The following is an 18,992-nucleotide window of genomic DNA, read 5'->3' as shown; positions in this document are numbered from 1 at the left end:
GCTTTGTGCTTGGCTAACGGCCAACGTGAACTCTCCCAGCCAGAGGCAAAAGAGAGTCCTCCAGGCTTCAGACGGAACCTGCAGGCTGACCTGGACTAATCAGAGGAGCAACTCTCTGGGATAATGGGGCCTCTCCCCCAAAAGTATCGTTAGCCCCGACGAAGACTTCTCTGACAGTGGGATGACTAGATCCAGGAACGGGTGACAGAACAATCAGCCGATCAATCCAACAGTGGTAGTAATAATAATGATGTTGGTGTTTGTCGAGCGCTTACTATGGGCAGAGCACTGTTCTAAGCGCTGGGGTGGATACAGGGTAATCAGGTCGTCCCACGTGAGGCTCACAGTTAATCCCCATCTTACAGATGAGGTAACTGAGGCACAGAGAAGTGAAGTGACTTGCCCACGGTCACACAGCTGACAAGTGGCCGAGCCGGGATTCGAACCCATGACCTCTGACTCCCAAGCCTGTGCTCTTTCCACTGAGCCACGCTGTAGTCACTGAGCGTTCACTATCTGCAGAGCGACGTACTAAGCGTCTGGGAGAGTCCAGCACGACAGAGTTGGCGGACATGTCATTCGTCCCGAGTGCTTACTGTGTGCAGATCACTGTATTTAACGCCTGGGAGAGTACGATATAACAATAAACAGACACATTCCTTGCCCACAGTGAGCTTACGGTCTAGAGGGGGAGACAGACATTAAATAAATAAATTACAGATTTGTTCATAAGCGCCGTAGGGCTGGGAGGGGGGGAGGAATAAAGGGAGCGAGTCAGGGTGACGCAGAAGGGAGCGGGCAGAGGAAGGCGGGGTTTAGTCAGGTAGGGCTTCTTGGAGGAGATGTGTCTTCAGTAAGGCTTTAAAGGGTGGGGAGAGTCGTAGTCTGTCGGATTTGAGGAGGGAGGGCATCCCAGGCCTAAGGCAGGAAGAGGGCGAGGAGTCCGTCGGCAGCGAGATAGACGGGACTGAGGTACACTGAGGAGGTGAGGCTTAGGGGAGTGAACTGCGCGGACTGGGTTGGAGTAGGAGAGAAGCGAGGCGAGGTAGAGGGAGCAAGGGGATCGAGTGCTTTAGAGCCAATGGCGAGGTGTCTATATTTGAGGTGGACGTGGATGGGCAACCACCACTGGAGTTTCTTGAAGTGCGGGGAAACGTGACCTGAAGGTTTCCGTAGAAAGGTTTTCTGAGCGGCAGAGTGAAGTATGGACCGGAGTGGGGAGAGACGGGAGGCTGGGAGGTCAGCGAGAAGGTTGACGCAGTGATGGCGGCAGGATAGGATAAATCGCTGTATTAACGGGGTGGCATTAATGAAGGGAGGGTTTTAGCGACGTTGTCAGTGCGGAACCTACAAGATCCAGTGATGGGTTGAATGAGAGAGAGGTGTCAAGGATAACACCGGGTTATGGCCTCAGTTTGCTACCTCTTCAACAGAGCTGATCTTCAAGCCGGCGGTTGCTGAAATCTTGTAACATTTTCCTGTCCCCATTAACTCTGGACTCCCCTAAGCTTCGTCAGCCACCGCCCTTCCCCCGGAGATGGGCTCTGCAGCATATATCGCCCTGCCCCGTCTCCCACAGGGAGCATCAGCGTGCTGGTCGATCAGTCCCTGTACAGAGTCCAGCTTCGCAACAGGATGGTGCCGGGGAATGGCAGCTCGCAGAGCCTGGCGGGAAGCCTGGCCCTGACTCAGAACGGCAGCCGGGCCGTGCCCCGGGAGGTCCGCCTGAGAGGTCGGCTGCGGCTCGAGGGCCCGGGGCCCCGCGGGGTCCAAGCCGGCGTGAGCGTGGATGGACGGGCCTTAGCCCTGGAGTTTTCGACTTCCTCGGGCCAGGGGTCCAGCCGGATCTGGGGAAGCCTGACCCACAACATCAGCGCTCTGAAAGACACAGGTAATAATAATAAGAACTGTGGTATTTATTCGGCACTAATTATACGCCAGACGTTGTACGAAGTGCTGGGGTGGATACAAGGCAAATTGCGTTAGACAGTAGTTCCTGTCCCAAGGAGAGCTCACCGTCTCAATCCCCATTTTGCAGATGAGATAACTGAGGCCCAGAGAAGTGAAGTGTCTCGGCCCAGGTCACACAGCAGACAAGTGGCGGAGCAGGAATTAGAACCCGTGATCTCTCCAGGTCCATGCTCTATCCCTCCTGGTGCTGGTGTAATTAAAGGAGAGGCTAGGATTGGGGTCTCCTGGGGGAGCGCCAGGCTTCCCCAGACCTCCACCTGCTCGGTCAAATGAGAAATAAATCCATCCCGGCTCCACCATTTAATGTTGGTATTCGTTAAGCGCTTACTATGTGCAGAGCACCGTTCTAAGCGCTGGGGTATACAAGGGAATCAGGTTGTCCCGCGTGAGGCTCACGATCTTCATCCCCATTTTACAGATGGGGTAACTGAGGCACAGAGAAGTGAAGTGACTTGCCCACAGCCACCCAGCTGACAAGGGGCAGAGCTGGGGTTCGAACCCATGACCTCTGGCTCCCAAGCCCCTGCTCTTTCCACGGAGCCACGCTGCTCCTCTAGCTGCTTCTCTAGACACCATTTGCCTGCTGCGTGACCGTGGGCTAGTCACTTCACCCCTCTGTGCTTCGGTTACCTCGCTTGTAAAATGGGGATTGAGACCGTGAGCCCCTTGTGGGACGGGGACTGTGTCCGACTGCTTGCATCCACCCCATTGCTTAGTACAGTGCCTGGCGCTTGGTAATCACTTAATAAATACCATAATTACACACGCTTGGGAGGAGGAAGGCAGAGAGGAATAGGGAGAGCAAAACCAATCAAATATAGAGATGATAAAAATAACTGTGGTCTTTGTTCAGTGCTCACTATGTGCTAAACAGCGTACCAAGTGCCTTGGTAGATCAATCACTCTTTTAATCATCAGTTGTTTCTACTGAACGCTTTCTCCGAGCGGAACACTGTACTAAGCGCTTCGGAGAGTACAATATAACAGAGACATGATCACTCCCCCCCCACGGTCCCAGCTCCGTCACTTGTCTGCAGTGTAACCCTGTGCCGGTCACTTCACCTCTCTGTGCCTCAGTTAAGTCATCCGTAAAATGGGGATTAAGACTGTGAGCACCATGCGGGACAGGGCCTGTTTGTAAGCTGATTAGCTTGTATCCACCCCACTGCTCTAATGCAGTGCCTGGAACTTAGTAAGTGCTACCGTAAGCTTGTCTCGATCAGGGGACGCGTCTACCAACTCTGCCGTACCGTACGCTCCCAAGCACTTAATACAGTGTCATGCACAGTAAGGGCCCAGTAAATATACCGCTGATTGATAAACAGATTAAAAAAAAAAAAGAAGCGAGCAGTCTAGATACAGTATGATCAGGATGGACACCGTCCCGTGTGCTTCCAGAGTTGTGCCTCTGCTTTGTTCTCTCCGGCCCCGGGCCTACCCTTTACCAGGATTTCCCACCGAGGGAGAGGTCGTAGCCTCCTGCGGGCCTGCGGCCCCCAACTGCTCCCTGGCCGTGGGGTTGAAGAGTGACCGCGGATGGATTGAGGCCGCGCTTGGGACGGAGAGCCCCTCGACCTCGTCCACGCGCGTCACCGCCCGGCTGAGACACAACGTGGGACCCCCGGGCTCCCTGGGGCTCCCCCGCTCTGCGGAAGGCGCTGGCTATTACCAGGTGAGAAGGGGAGCCCCAGATGCCGCGGGCCTTCTCGGGCCAGGCGGTGGAGAGAGGGGAGAGAGCTGACGGGCAGATGCACAAGGCCAGTGGAACGTCCGGGTGGCGCTCACGGCCTCTCCTCACCCCCAGGTTCCTGGCCGCCTGCACCTATATTTCCACCTACTGACCTCCCGGAACACTTTGAGGGATTGACGCACGGTGAGAATATTATACGTCAGGCACTGGCGTCCAGCCAAGATAATCAGACGCAGCCCTGCCCCGCCTTAATCTCTGAGGCCCGGAGAGATTAGGTGGCTCACCCGAGGTCACGTAACAGGCCAGTGGCAGGGCTGGGAAGGGGGCCTGGGCCTCCTGACTCAATCGATCAATCGCATTTACTGAGCACTTACTCTGCGCAGAGCACTGTACTAAGTGCTTCGGAGAGTACAGTATAACAGATTGGTAGAAACAATCCCTTCCCAAAATAGGCTTACAGTCCAGAGGGGGCCACAGACATTACTATAAAGAAATGAATTGAATTATTTAAATACAATAATTTTCGAATGAACTGAGTAATAGATTATCTAAACAGGTAAATAGATCGAATCTTTATCGAGTATATTATTTAAGACCCCGAGCCTTACGCCCTCATCGCTGGACCCCACTGTTCCGCTAGAAGGTGACCCAGGAGCCAATTTCTTCCTCTCCACCTGCCGACAGGCCAAGAGCCCGAGGAGGAAGGGCCAGAGCAACGGGAGGAGGAGACTACCGGTTGTCTCCCCCTTCTCTCCCCTCCGCCGGACTTGGTTCCATCCTCTACTAGTCCGGCTCGAGGGTGGGGGCTCTCCCCTCTCCCATACCGGGGCAGCAGCCCTGTCCGCCCTTCGCTGGAACCCTCCAGCCGGGATCCCGGCGGAGCTCCTCCTCAGCCCCGTGGTTCACTTTCCCTCCTTCCCAGAAGTCCTTGAGGAGGCTGGCGGCCGGCCTGAAGGCCAGCGTGGACGGCCAGCATCTGCGTGCGGAGCTGGAGAGGCGCAGCACCGACAGCACGGTGGTGGTGGCCCTGGGACTGCAGCACGATCTGTCGGGGCTCTTGGGCTCCCTTCCCTCCGAGGTCCGGGTGAGCCACCCGCTCTTCTGCCCGGCCCCCACGGCCCGATCGTCGGGGATCCGTTACTGCCGGGGCACACGGGCCGGGGCGGGGGGGGGGGGGGGAACTGCGGAAGGCAAAGCCTGCGTGTCCTTGGGGAGCTCCCGGGAGGCCATCTCTCCCCATCTCTGGTTGCTCCATTCCACTGACGGGCTCCGAGCAGAAGGGCACCATGGCTAGGGGCTCCCTTAGGCTGGGCAAGTTCAGCTGGCAGATCAGGGGCTGGGGACGTGACCAGAAGGGCAGGAGGGTGGAAGGACGTGCAAGTCTCAGTGGGTGCCAAAGCAGCATTTGCCAACCGCTCTTTCCTCCAGCGCTCTTCGTAGCACACCGGGCGTGGGCGGTGCCCAGAGGCCTGAGCAACCGACAGAAGAAATCAGAAACAGGACCTCTACCCTAAGGGAGCTTAGGATCTAACGGGCAAGACAGAAGGCATACGTTGCCCAAAGTACAATAGCTAAGGTGGAGACTAGATTTTAGTCATAGACCCAAACGAATGAATGAAATGAAAGAAAAGGTAAATACGTCTGTTGAGGAGGCTGATGCGTGGCGTGACCCGGAAGGTAGGTGGATGGGTATTAGGGTTATCTCTCTCGGAGGAGGGAGATCTGTGGGCGAGAAGGGCTGTGGGATGGCTTAACTGAGAGGGGAGTTCCAGGCAGGGAGTATCTCCGATGGGTGCCGGCCCTTTCCTGCCTTTATGCCACCCTCTCCCCCCCTCCCCCCAGGTCAACTGCAGCGGAGAAGCTTCGTCCAGCCAGCTGTCCGGCCACTGCAGGGGCGAGGTGGCCAGCCGGCCGTCTGAGGTACGGGCTTTCTTGTCAGCCTTGGGCTTCCGGCAGTATAGTGGGAGAAAGCTGAACTGCCAATAGACCGGCCTGGGTGTGGGGAGCAGTCCTTGGCCCGGCACCCCTCCCAGTCGTTTCAGCATTTCAGCATTTCCTCTGGCCTTTCTCCAATTTTTTCACCTCCTGCTTATCCTGCGGATTCCCCAAAATGGGAATGGTCATAGAGAAGCCATGAGCCGGAAAGGACCCCAAGGTCAGGCGATTCCACCCCCCACCTCTACACAGAAGAATGTCTAATAATAATAATAATAATAATGTTGGTATTTGTCAAGCGCTTACCGTGTGCAGAGCACTGTTCTAAGCGCTGGGGGAGATACAGGGTGATCACGTTGTCCCACGTGAGGCTCACAGCCTTAATCCCCGTTTTCCAGATGAGGTAACTGTGGCACAGAGAAGTTAAGTGGCTCGCCCGCAGTCACACGGCTGACAAGTGACGGAGCCGGGATTCGAACCCATGACCTCTGACTCCCAAGCCCGGCCTCTTTCCACCGAGCCACGCTGCTTCTCACCAGCTTCTTCTCACCTTCTAGACCAGGCGGGGCAGATGGTGGTCCACTTTTTTCCGAACAGCTCTCTTCTCAGGGAACCAGGGGAGCCTTATCTTTCCGACTGATAGGAATCTGGTCTTTGGGCCTACTCAAACTCGGGACTGCTGCAATTTTGAACTCATTTCCTCCCCTTCTCACTCACAAATGGAGAAGGCAAAATGTGACACAAACGTAGGATCCTGCAATAAGCTTTTCTCCACTCGGTCTTCCAAGATCCTTTTGAAAATGGTGGGTCAGGGAGGTGGCAAATCAATCCAACGACCGGGGATATTTATTAGGCTCCTACTGAATGCAGTGAACCGTATAAAGGCAAGATACGTGTTCACTGCCCGCAGGGTGTTTACAATCTGATGGAAATTCCTCTCAGAACGGGAAGCAGGACTACCAAGCACTGATGGTGTGCGGAACGCTGTACTAAGCTCTTGGGAAAGTACAGTGCTTTCAGTACAGAGTTGGTAGGCACGATCCCCGCCAAGAAGGAGCTTACAGTCTACCGGGGGAGCTAGACATTAAAATAAATTCATTCATTCAATCGTATTTATTGAGCGCTCACTGTGTGCAGAGCACTGCACTAAGGGCTTGGAAAGTACCATTCCGCAATAAAGAGAGACAATCCTTGTCCCACTCTGGGCTTACAGTCTAGAACAGGGGAGACAGACATCAAAACAAGTAAACAGGCATCTATATATTAATAGAATTATAGATACATACGTATCCAAACAAGTAATCCAGCATCAGTAAATATAAATAGAATCATAGATATGTACATATCCACACAAGCGCTGTGCTGGGGGGAGAGGTGGGGAGAGCAAGGGGAGCGAGTCGGGGCGATGTGGAGGGGAGGGAAAACCGCGGGAAGAATGGGGTGGTTTAGGCTGGAAAGGCCTCTTGGAGGAGGTGAAAAAGGAAGTGGAAAAGTATAAAGATATTTATGTAAGTGCCGTGATGAGTATCAGAGTGCTTCAGGGGATCCAGCGCAATCATCTGAGAAGGAGTATGGCATAGTGGATAGACCACGGGCCTGGGAGTCAGAAGGTTATGGATTCTAATCTCGGCTCAGGACTTTTCTGCTCTCTGACCTTGGGCAAATCACTCAACTGCTTTGTGCCTCAGTTACCTCATCTGTAAAGTGGGGGTGGAGACTCTGAGTCCCACGTGGGACAGGGACTGTGTCCAACCCAGTTTGCTTGTATCCACTCCAGCACTTAGTACAGTGCCCGGCACATAGTAAGCACTTAACGCATGCCATGATTATTCCATAATTATTATTTGTCTAACCAACCCAATCATCTCGGTTTCAGACTCCAGCCACGGTGGACCTGAACGGCTCCCTCCAGGCCCGCGGCTGCGAGGCCAGTGTCACCGGGCAGGGCCCTTCCAGGGAAGCCGCCGCCCACCTGCCCCTTAAGGCCCTCTGCGGACCCCCGAACAACCTGGAAGCCGGACTCCGGCACTCCTGGCCCGCGCTCGGAGCCCTGGGAGTCGCCAGGGAGAACCGGATCCGGATGGAGGCGGGGGAGGGAAGCAGGCCCGGGGCCCTCCTGGAGGTGGCCCTGGGCCAGTGCCTGCTAACGGCGGGTGGAGGCCTCGGGCGGGAAAGCGACGTGAATGGCACCAACTGGACCCTGTCTCTGGTGAACGGGTGCCCGGCCCTGGAGGTAGGCTGTCATTCGTTTGGGCTGGGGGGGTGGGGGGGGGGTGGGGGGAGGACACGTTTTTGGAAGTCCTGCTAGTCTGTAAGTTCATTTTGGGCAGGGAACGTGTCTGCTAATTCTATTGTACTCTCCCAAGTGCTTAGAACAGTGCTTTGCACATAGTAAGGCTCAATATGTACCACTGATTGGAGATAGCCTGCGTCGTTTGGGTTTGCAAGCAAAGCCACCTATATCAAACTCTGGCCACTTGAATCCTTGTCTGCCTCTGAGGAGTCCCGCTACCTGGGTGCCTTTATTCCTGCTGACTAGCTTTCCTGAGCCGGAACCAAAATGAGCAGGGCTTCTTTTTCTTTTTTATTTCAGTGGTATTTGTTAAGCACTTACTAGGTTCCAGGCACTCCAGTAAGCGCTGGGGTAGATGCAAGATATTCAGGTTGGATGCAATCCCGGTCCCAGATGGGGCTCAGATGAGGTAACTGAGCCACAGAGAAGTTAAGTGACTTAATAATTGTAGTATTTCATATTTACTGAGTGCAGAGCACTGTTCTAAACGCTTGGAAAGTACAATTCAGCATCAGATAGAGACAGTCCCTACCCAACATGCTTACTATTTGCCATGCACAGTACTGAGCGCCGGGATGAACACAAGCAGATCGGGTCGGAACAGACCCTGACCTGCATGGGGCTCACAGTCTTATTCCCCATTTTACAAATGAGGGCACTGAGGCACAGAGAAGTTAAGTGACTTGCCCAAAGTCGTACAGCAGACAGGTGGTGGAGCCTGGATTAGAACCCGGGTCCTTCTGACTCCCAGGCCCGTGTTCTATCCACTGGGTAACACTGTCTTGTCTTTCATTCACGTTCTCGTTTCCCCTCTGGACCCTGAAAACTAGGTCAGGTGTTCCTATGGCAGATAACTTCATAGCAGCCTTAGGTCCAGCTCGGCCATAAGCGCTAAATCCTCTCTTTAGCTAAATCCCCTCTCTCACCTCACTGGTCTGCTTCCCTCCAAGGCCTTGGCCCCAGACGGAGCTGCCTGGTCTTTGCTCTCTTCTATTTCTAGAAAAGTCTATCCAGAGGAGCAGGGGTCTTGCCCTCCCTCCTCCCGTCCGCCAAACTAACTCTCTTCCCCTCTTCAAAGCCCTGCTAAGAGCTCACCTCCTCCAAGAGGCCTTCCCAGACTGAGCCCCCCTTTCCCTCTGCTTCCCCTCCACCCTCTCCTCCTCCTTCCCCTCCCCTCGGCTGAGCCCCCTTTCCCTCTGCTTTCCCTCTCCTCCCCCCCCAACCCTCTGCTCCTCCCCTTTCCCGTCCCCTCAGCACTGTGCTCATTTGTAGGTATTATTTATTACCCTATTTATTTTGTTAAAGAGGTGTTCCTCCCCTCGATTCTATTTGTCTTGATAATGTTGTTTTTGTTCTGCTTTGCTCTTGCTGTCTGTCTCCCCGATTAGACTGTGAGCCCCTCACTGGGCGGGGATTGTCTCCATCTGTTGCGTACATTCCAAGTGCTTAGTACAGTGTTCTGCACACAGTAAGTGCTCAATCAATACCAGTGAATGAGAGGGAAAAATCCCCAGGAGATTATTAGAAGCAAAGGCAGGTGGGCACTCTAAGAGGAGCCCAGCCAGGAGTATTTCCAGGTAAGGCCGGTTCTACCAGACCGGGAAGGTTGAGAAGACTTTAATGGGAAAGGAAGAATGATAGTGTACATTTTTTTCAGTCAGATGTCAAATGAGGAATGTGCAAATTCCATGCCAGTCGGTCTGTTAGTTTGGAGACATTTACTTGTCTTCTGCCACATTAGGTCCCGCTGATCGATACGCCCGGTCAGTGGTACTGATTGAGCGACTGTCGAGTGGTGTTAGATTCTGAGCTAGGCACTTGGGCGACTCACGGACCCTGCCTCAAGGGTGAAATGGACCAAAATGATTTATTAACCGTACGAGTAGGGGGATAAAACAGGAAATAGTTCAGTTATGTCTGGGGAAATACACTGTGTGATTGAAGGCACCAGTGAAACCCAAAGTAAAATAACCACGAGTCACCAGAATAAACTAGCCTGTGTACTAATGTCATCTCTTCTCTCTTTAGGACCTTGGCTTCCCACAAATTCTGGGCATCAGGGGCTCTCTCGGTCTCGACCCTTGTGTCCTCGACTTGACCCTCAACGTCAAAAGCGATGACAGAGATGCCCACCTGCACCTCACTGGCTCCTGCCAACCTGGGTCTGTGGTGCAGGGCAGGCTGGGTCACTCCTTCCCTCAGTTGAGTCTCGTGGGGCTGCCCCGCGACAGCGCCGTCCACTTCTCCATGGGTCCAGGCCCTGCCCCCGGGGGGGCTCTCTCCGTGCAGGTTGGGCAGTGCCAGCTGCATGCCAGAGTGGAGCGCCGGCCCAGAAACCAGACCCGCTGGGTGCTAGAGTCGGAGGCGGACTGTGAGCCTCTGAAGGTAATTCATGGGGTGGTGGGGTTGAGGGAGGTTGGTGGGAAGAGGGCTGGGTGAGAATGCTGTGATCTGGCAGCGGGGGGCAAGGAGAGGGACCGGGTAAGGTCCCCGTGGTGTGGCAGAGGCTGGCACGAGCAGGGCAGCTTCCAGCCTGGTAATGACTGAATCCCTAATGCTGGTGATGATGTCTTCTCCTTTGGGGGAGGGAGAGGAAGAAGGTGGATTTGGGAGGGAAGGAGAGAAAGGAGTTTTGCACCCACCCAGCCGCATCTGGACCGATGAATCGGCTGCCCAGTTTGAGGATTTTATTATAATGGCTGAGAAAGGTCTGGTCTGACCAGGGTGAGAGCTTCTACTTCCAATGTCAGATTCTGCGTGGGGCCAGGATGACGAGCCCCCCTCCAATGACCTGGACAGGACAGCATTTACACCTGCCTGGTCTCTAAAATCCCCCTCTGCTTTACTATAGGGAGGTGAGGTGAGAACCTAGGGGACTTGATCACGGCTTACATGACCATTCATACCTCCCCGTGACTTCAGATAGGTCCAACTTGACTCTGTGGGCATTTCGGAGTGTGAAGAAGAGGTGGTCTCGGCCCGAGAGGAAGATGTCCGCACTCAGAAGTGGGGGAAACGGCAGCTGCTTAGGGCCAGATTAAGCGTCTAGTGGACCTGGGGAAGACAAAATCCTGGTAGCCCAATGGTAATAATAATGATAAGAAGAAGAAGGAATAGTATTTGTTAAGCACCCACTACGTGCCAAGCACTGTATCTGGGGCAGATACAAGCTCATCAGGTCAGACACGGTCCCCGTCCCCCGTGGGCTTTCAGTATGAGAGAGGGAGAAGAGAGATTTAATCCCCATTTTACAGATGAGGGAGCCGAGGAACAGAGAAGTGGGATGACTTGTCCAGCATCACACAGCAGGACATAGTGGAGTTGGAATTAAGGCTCTCGTTTAGTGTGCCATCCCACAACCTTCCCAAAGACCACAGCTGCTTCCCGGCCCACATTCTTCCTTCTTAATACGGTTTTCGGCCTAGTGCCGCCATAGAGGAGTTGAGAGGAAAGCACTGGTGTTTAGGGGGCTGGGGGAAGGGGAGGGGACTGGGGCTTATGGGGGTGGGAGGAGCGAGGCCTTGGCGGGTGTTAAAGGCGGCCCCTGAGGCACAAACACTGCTAGTTGAGCTCAGCAATACGTCCCTATGTTTCCACAGACTTCCCGGGTGGGACTATTTCCGCATACACGTATCAGGAAACTCCTCTCTGTCAAAACTGAAAGGACTTAGGTGGAGGAAGTTTATCATCTGGGCATTTGTTGTACGGACATCGTCACGGGCCTAGGAGTCAGAAGGACCTGGGTTCAAGCACCAACTCTGCCACTTAAGGTCTACTGTGACCTTAAGCAAGTCACTTCATTCTCTGTGCCTCAGCTTCCTCATCTCTAAAATGGCTGTGGGGCCCATACGGGACGGGGACTGTGTCCGACTCGATCTGTTTGTGCCCACCCCAGTCCTTAGTATGGGGCCTGGCGCATAGTAAGAACATAACAAATAACATTTTTTTAAAAAAAGGTGCGCTGAGTGGCACTCAGGGCTTCTGGAAACAATAGTAAACCTCATTCTAAGGAGAGCTTTAAGCGTAATGATGAGGCGGAGCTCCCGGAGAGAAATCTCAGGTGCCAAGGATGTCAGTGGAGAGAAGTCACTGAAGCTCGGCAACGAGAAGGGTGACGCCCGATTCCGTGCCCAGGGATGAGACGCTGAAGAAGCAGAGTGTTGTTGTGGATAGGGCATGGGCCTGGGTTGAGGAGGACCTGGGTTCTAATCCCAGCTCCGCCACCTGTCCGCTGTGTGCTCCGGGGCAAGACACTTCACTTCTCTGTGCCTCAGTTACCTCATCTGTAAAAAAATGGGGATTAAGAGTGTGAGTCCCATGTGGGACAGGGACTGTGTCCAACCCGACTAGCTTGTATCTTCTCCAGTGTTTAGAACAGTGCTCGGCACACAGTAAGCACTTACCAAGGACCATTTGTCTTGCCGACGGCAGGGCTTCCGGATCCCGGCTCACACGCGGTTCAACGGATCTATCCAGACGGGCAGCTGCCGCGCCGAGCTGCTGGGGACCCTCGTGGTGCGGGGCAAGGCGGCCTCCGTGGCCGTGGAGGCAATGTGCCAGCCCAGGCTCGCCCTCCGCGCCGCCCTCAGGCACGAGCTGCCAGCTCTGCGAGCCCTCCCGGGGGAGAGCCAGCTGGCCATCCGTGCCGCCAAGCAGGCCCCCTACCAGTTGGGCCTGGAGCTGGGAGCGGACGCCTGCAGGCTTCAAGCCAGCGGGGAGCTGCAGGCTGAAAGGAAGCTTCAGTGGAAAGCGCTGCTGGACAACGCATGCGGAGCCCTAAAGGTACTTCCGGAGGGGCGCCGCTGGCCGGAAGGGCCGGGGGTTCAGGAGCACCGGAATTGGAGAAGCAGCATGGCCTAGTGGAAAGAGCACGTGGCCTGGGAGTCGGAAGGACCTGGGTTCTAAACCCACTTCTGCCCCTTGTCTGCTCTCTGACCTCGGGAAAGTCACTTCACTTCTCCGTGTCTCGGTTAGCCTTATCTGTAAAATGGGGATGAAGACTGTGAGTCCTATGTGGGACAGGGACTGTGTCCAACCCACTTATCTTGTATCTACCCCTGTGCTTAGTACGGTGCTTGGCAAAAAATAAGCTCTTAACACATACCACGGTTATTTTTATTATTATTAGGATGGGAGATAATGGACTCAATCATATTTATTGAACGCTTACGGTGTACAGAGCACTGTACTAAGCTCTTGGAAGAGTACAGTATAGCAATAAACAGAGCAATACCTACCCACAGCGAACTTGCAGTTTACAGGTTAATCAAACAGTGGTACTTACAGAACATTTACTGTGTGCAGAACACCGAACTAAATGCTTGAGAGAGTTTGTTATGGGCAGGGGATGCATATGCTCTTCTTTCGTAGTCTCCCAAACACTTAGTACAGTGCTCTGCACGTGGTAAGTGCTCAATAAATACAATCGATTGGTTGAATGTTGTTACAGTGGAGTCGGAAGACCCAGGAGAGTGGAATGTTTCCTGGCCTAGAAGAAATCGGAGAGTAGGGCCCAAGCAGGGTTATCTGCTCTCCCTCATTTCTCTCTCTTCTGAGGCTACTGTCTCCAGAAACCTCGGTCTGGGAAGGAACTCAGTGGTGTTTGTTTCAGGCCGGTGCTTGTTGCTCTCTGAGCCTGGGGAGAAGCTAATCTGTAAAATCGGAATTAATCCTGTGAGCCCCATGTGGGACATAGACTGTACCCAGCTGGATTAGCCTTTATCTACCCCAGTGCTTAAAACAGTGCCTGGCACATAGTAAGTGTTTAACAAGTACTATAAACTGTGTGGGCAGGGATTGTCTCTCTTTATTGCTGAATTGTACTTTCCAAGCATGTAGGACAGTGCACACAGTCAATAAATAGGATTGAATGAAATATAATAAAAAGGGGAGAGGTAGGGATGTTGGGAGCTGTGGGTGGAGTTGTGTGGGATGACTCGCTTCTGCAGCCTGTTGACGCCGTCGGCCCGCTGATACCTTGTTTTCTTTGCTCGCTTTCTCTACGTCCCACCCTAGCTAAGGGGAAGAGATTTCTTGTCCCTTACTCCCCTCCCCACTCTCCAGCATTCCCACCCGCAGCAGTTCTGAGCTCCGTTATTTCCCCTTCCTGTAATCTATTTTAATGTCCGTCGGCCCCTGAACAACGTGAGCTCCTTGTGGGAGAAACAGCATGGCCTAGTGGAAAGAACACAGGCCTCGGGAGTTAGAGGACCTGGGTTCAGACTCTGGTTCTGCCGCTTGTCTGCTCTGTGACCTTGGGGAAGGCACTGAACATCTCTGTGCTTCGGCTACCTCATCCATAAAATGGGGATTAAGTCCCATTCCCACCTGCCTTGATTGTGAGCCCCATGTGGGACTGTGTCCAACCTGATAAGCTTGTATAATAAAAACAACTGTGGTATTTGTTAAGCACTATGTGCCATGCACTGTACTAAGCACTGGAGTAGATACAAGATAGTCAATTTGAACACAGTCCCTGTTCCGCATAAGGCTCCCAGTCTCATTCCCCATTTTACAGATGAGGTAACTGAGGCATAGAGAAGTGAAGTTACCCGTCCAGTGTCCCACAGCAGACAGTGGCGGGGCTGAGATTAGAACCCAGGTCCTTCAGACTCCCAGGCCTGTACTCTATCCACTAGGCCGCACTGTATCTACCCTATGACAGTTCCTGGCACATAGTAAGCACTTAACAAATACATTGAAAAAACAACCATTTTGTTATATTGTACTTTCTCACGCGCTTAGTAGAGTGATCTGCGCACAGTAAGTACTCAATAAATACTATTGATTAATCGACTGTAGGACCTCGGCATCCCGGGTCGGGCGGACGTTTCGGGCTACGTGGTGCTGGACAACAAGGAGCTGGACCTTCAGATGCTCGTCGCCTTGGGCAACCGGGCTTTGCAGGGGCTCCTCATCCTCAAAGCCAGAGAGGTGAGCAAGCGGCCGTTGAGTCTGGCAGGTACTGGGGGCTGTGGGTGGGTGGGCTCTGGGTGGATGGGAGCCCCCACTGGAGAGAAGCGATTTGAAGAGAGAGTCGAGCTGGAGGACTCTGATTTAGGGAGCAGGGCCATGCCCCCAGTCTTCCTTCTACTATTGGAGGGATCGCGATATTCAACTCTCTCCAACCCTCCCTGACTAGCCCGTTTCTGAGCAGGGAGGGAGTCTAATGAGCAGTAGGAGGTAGGAGGTCATGGCTTTTCTAACCTGAGGTATTTCCTCACCCCCCAGACCCACCAAGAACTGGATGCAGTGCTCACCCACAACCTGCCCGGTGCTGCCCGCTTGGGCATTCCCACCAGGACACTCGTGGATGTGACCATAGAGAGAGATGGCCAAAACTACAGACGCGCCATCCAGTTCGGTGTGGGCAGCAAGCAGGTGAGAGGCCCCTCCAACTGGGAGACGTCCGTCCCAGAGTCTCTGTCGAGTAAGGCCTCGGGCGCTAAGAGGAGACGGTGGAGCCCAGACCCAGTTCCGGCCCTCGAGTAGTATGAAATCTAATCCAAAAGATGACTCGAATGTTCAGTCCAAATCTGTCTCAGTGGAGAAATGACATTTTCAAGACGGGAGAATTGGGATCACCCTATACTTTTTTTTTTTTTTTGATATTAGTTAAGCACTCACTATTTGCCAGGCACTGTACTGAGTGCTGGGGTGAACAGAGGGTTGTCAGGTTGGACACTGTCCCTGTCCCACATGGGGCTCACAGTCTTAATCTCCATTTTACGGTGATGTGGAATGGGAGGGGCAAAGAGTTCCATGCAGCTCTGACGTGGCTAAAAACGGAATCTGCCTCTGTTTCCAAGACCGGATTCTTGGTCTTTCTATAGCCTCTTTCAAGGAGAATAACCCCTGCCCTACTTCCTGCTATCAGCCTGTTGGTGTCTCAACACTTCATTCCTGTATCATATTGTTAAAGAATGTCTTTAAAACATTTGTTCTGCCCAGCTTGGGTTGGTTGTTCTGCCACCTTTCGGCTGTGCGATCTTGGGCAGGTCTGGAGATTGAGACTGTGAGCTCTGCTTGGGACAGGGACTGAGTCCAACTTGATTTGCTGATATCCATCCCAGCGCTTAGTAAGCGCTTAGCAAACACCATCACTGTGCTGACCTGACAGATCTCAGAAGAGCTGAACTTCACCCGGAGCCTGGATCGCATTTTCCTCGACTACAAACTCCGGCACAACGTCCCGGCCCTCCGAACCTTTTGGGTGGGAGACAGGGTAGATCTGGAGGTAAGTGGCCTGCCACCTCAGCAGAAGGAGGAGAGGAGAATCCAGGCGGACTCACTGCCGCTTGGGGACGAGGCCGGCTCGTCTTCCCAGTTGGAGAGAAAGGAGGGAACTCGGTGATTTAGAGGACTTGGGCAAATTAATTTGAGAGAAAATAGATTGAGGATCGACAAGACAAAACAATAACGTCGGTATATTTGTTGAGCATTTGTTATGTGCCGAGCACTGGAGTACAGTCATCATCGTCGATCATGAGCACTTACTATGTGCAGATCACAGTACAAAGCGCTTGGGAGAGCACAGTAATGCAGAGTTGGTTGACCAGTTCCCTGCCCACAGTGAGGTTTACAGTCAGTTGCGACACAGTCCCTGTCCCGTAAGACTAAGGTATATTTAATGGCCATTTTAGAGGGGAGGAAACTGAGGCCCAGAGAAGTGAAGTGACTTGCCCAAGGTCGCACAGTAGGCAAGTGGCAGGGCCGGGGTTCAAACCCAGGTTCTCCGATTCCCAGCCCTGTGCTCTTGCCGCTAGGCCACACTGCATGCAGGGAGAATTTAAAATACAAATGGGAAACTTTGATCCCGGGACTAGCATTGATCTTTCTATTCCTCCTGTTTCTTGCTGACAGTTTGAAGCATCATGGCTGGGATACCGAGGAGGAGGGTGGAGGCCCGGTTGATTTCTCTGGAATGATCTGGCCACCTCCCTCAGTGAGGTGCACGGAAGGTGTTAAAGCTAAATTCTCCCAAGCAAGTTTCCTGAAACTTCCCCGGAGAGCCCTCTGTTCTGAGGCTCTGTTCTGGAAGGTCAAGGCTGGCTTCCCCGGGACTGCGGGAAGACATTTTGGGCTTGAGGTTTCCCTCTTTTTTGCTGAGGTCTGGGAATCGAGAATAGTCTCCTACCCCTTCCCAGGAGTGCTTGGATCTCTAGGGGAGCTGTCTGGGTGCTGGAGGCTTTGAGTTTTGGACCTAGCTCTGGGCCAAGATGGCCTGAAAACTCCCCTCATCTTATTAGGTGGGATGGGATGGGCACAGAAGGGAGGAGGGAATGAAGACTATGAGCCCCATGTGGGACAGGAGTTGTGTCCAACCTAATTAGCTTGTATCCAGCACTTAGAACAGTGCTTGACACAAAGGAAGTGCTTAGGAAATATCATCATTATTATTACTATCATTATTAATAACCACTAGGGTTTTCGGTGGGACACTGAAGCTTCCCGGTGGGCGTAATGGAAGTCGCCTTTATGGCCATGGCCACTGAAAAAGGAATCCCCTTGTCCACTTCCTCCGCCTCCTGACTCTGAAGTCCCTGCTCTGCCCGTCCCACCACCCAGCCAAAAGTGAAGCTTCTAGAGGGGTGTCTGGATGGGACCCTAAGGTGTGCCACTGTCCCCCGCTAAAGTGGATCATCTGGTCACTTTACTCTGGAGCCATTTCTCTCTCTTCCTATTAAATTACCATCATTCCTGCTCCATTGCAAAAGTTGGGTTCTTGAAACCCCCCCCCCCCCGTTCCTTTAAAATGGCCCCCTTCAACGAGGGACGACGGGGAGGATAGTTTGAAGACAATCAAATAGCTTAAGTGTCTGTGAGTCGCTCTTAGTCACTGCTTAGAGACTGCCAAGCTTTGGCCCCCTACAGTTTGTTGCAGCAGACTTTGATAATAATAATAATAACGTTGGTATCTGTTGAGCCCGTGCTATGTGCACTGTTCTAAGCGCTGGGGTAGATACAGGGTAATCAGGTTGTCCCACGTGAGGCTCACAGTTAATCCCCATTTTACAGATGAGGTAACTGAGGCCCAGAGAAGTGAAGTGACTCGCCCACAGTCACCCAGCTGACAAGTGGCAGAGCCGGGAGTCGAACCCATGACCTCCGACTCTGAAGCCCGGGCTCTTTCCACTGAGCCACGCTGCTTCTGTGTTTCCATATCAAATCAATCCATCAGTGGTACTTATTGAGTGCTTAGTATGTGCAAAGCATTATACTAAACGCTTGGGAGAGTACAACACAACAGAGTTGGCAGATATGTTCCCTGCCCACAGTGATCAAAAACACCGTTAATACATTAGCATTTTGCAGGGAACTAATTATAGCTAGTTAAAGTTCCTTGCTTCCAGTAAAGCTATGGTAACAGTGATCTTTAAATGTGTATAATTAGTTCCCAAACCAGACCATTTATCCATCTGAAAGAGGCTAAGGTTATTTCTGCCTTGAGAAGCAGGATGGCCTCGTGGAAAAAGCAGAGGCCTGGGAATCAGAGAATCTGGGTTCAAATCCTGGCTCCGCCACGTGCCTGCTGTGTGACCTTGGGCAAGTCACTCGACTTCTTCTCTGGGCCTCAGTTGTGATTTGACCTCATCCCTGACTTGGGTCCATTCGGCTGAGTCACAGGCCACAGCTGTCACTGTCCATATAGAAGCTACTGCCCAAGGTGCAGTTTATGCTGCCTCAGCGATGTGAATAAGGATATTAGTGATATTAGACCTATCCCCTATAATTGGACTCATCTGTAAAAAATGGGGATTACGAGTGTGAGCCCCGCGCGGGACAGAGAGTGTGTATAACCTGATTTTCTTGTATCTATCCCACTGCTGAGTAGAGTCCCTGGCACATAGTAAACACTGAACAAATGTGATTAAAACAAAAAACGGAAAACAAAGCAGTGAGATGGATGAGGTGATCTCCGGAGAGCTCAACAGCCTGTGAGATCTTGTCTAAGTTTTCAACTAAAAATCTAAAAATCTGTAAGTGCTGGAGGAACATGCTGACTGCAGGAGCCATTCTCCCAGTGGGAGAGAATTGCGGCACACTGGAACCTCCTCATTATTAATAACAATAACTTTAACAATAATAATGGTGTTAGTTAAT

The 18,992-nt window shown here is 52.8% G+C and overlaps 1 protein-coding gene across 1 annotated transcript in view; it reads left to right on the top strand.

Moving 5' to 3' along the window:
- The window catches only part of LOC103170737, a 124,232-nt gene that overhangs the window by 62,838 nt on the left and 42,402 nt on the right, over window positions 1-18,992 (top strand). Inside the window, exons 39-48 of the mRNA XM_029051572.2 lie at window positions 1,580-1,891; window positions 3,420-3,643; window positions 4,584-4,745; window positions 5,504-5,581; window positions 7,473-7,829; window positions 9,918-10,274; window positions 12,321-12,671; window positions 14,691-14,822; window positions 15,120-15,269; window positions 16,009-16,125. Of these exons, the coding sequence (XP_028907405.1) occupies window positions 1,580-1,891; window positions 3,420-3,643; window positions 4,584-4,745; window positions 5,504-5,581; window positions 7,473-7,829; window positions 9,918-10,274; window positions 12,321-12,671; window positions 14,691-14,822; window positions 15,120-15,269; window positions 16,009-16,125 (2,240 nt within the window). The remainder of the gene's footprint in view (window positions 1-1,579; window positions 1,892-3,419; window positions 3,644-4,583; window positions 4,746-5,503; window positions 5,582-7,472; window positions 7,830-9,917; window positions 10,275-12,320; window positions 12,672-14,690; window positions 14,823-15,119; window positions 15,270-16,008; window positions 16,126-18,992) is intronic.

This window comes from Ornithorhynchus anatinus, chromosome 2 (assembly GCF_004115215.2).
Source record: "Ornithorhynchus anatinus isolate Pmale09 chromosome 2, mOrnAna1.pri.v4, whole genome shotgun sequence".
In the NCBI taxonomy this organism is placed as follows: domain Eukaryota; kingdom Metazoa; phylum Chordata; class Mammalia; order Monotremata; family Ornithorhynchidae; genus Ornithorhynchus; species Ornithorhynchus anatinus.
This window is presented reverse-complemented; position numbering and strand designations above follow the sequence as displayed.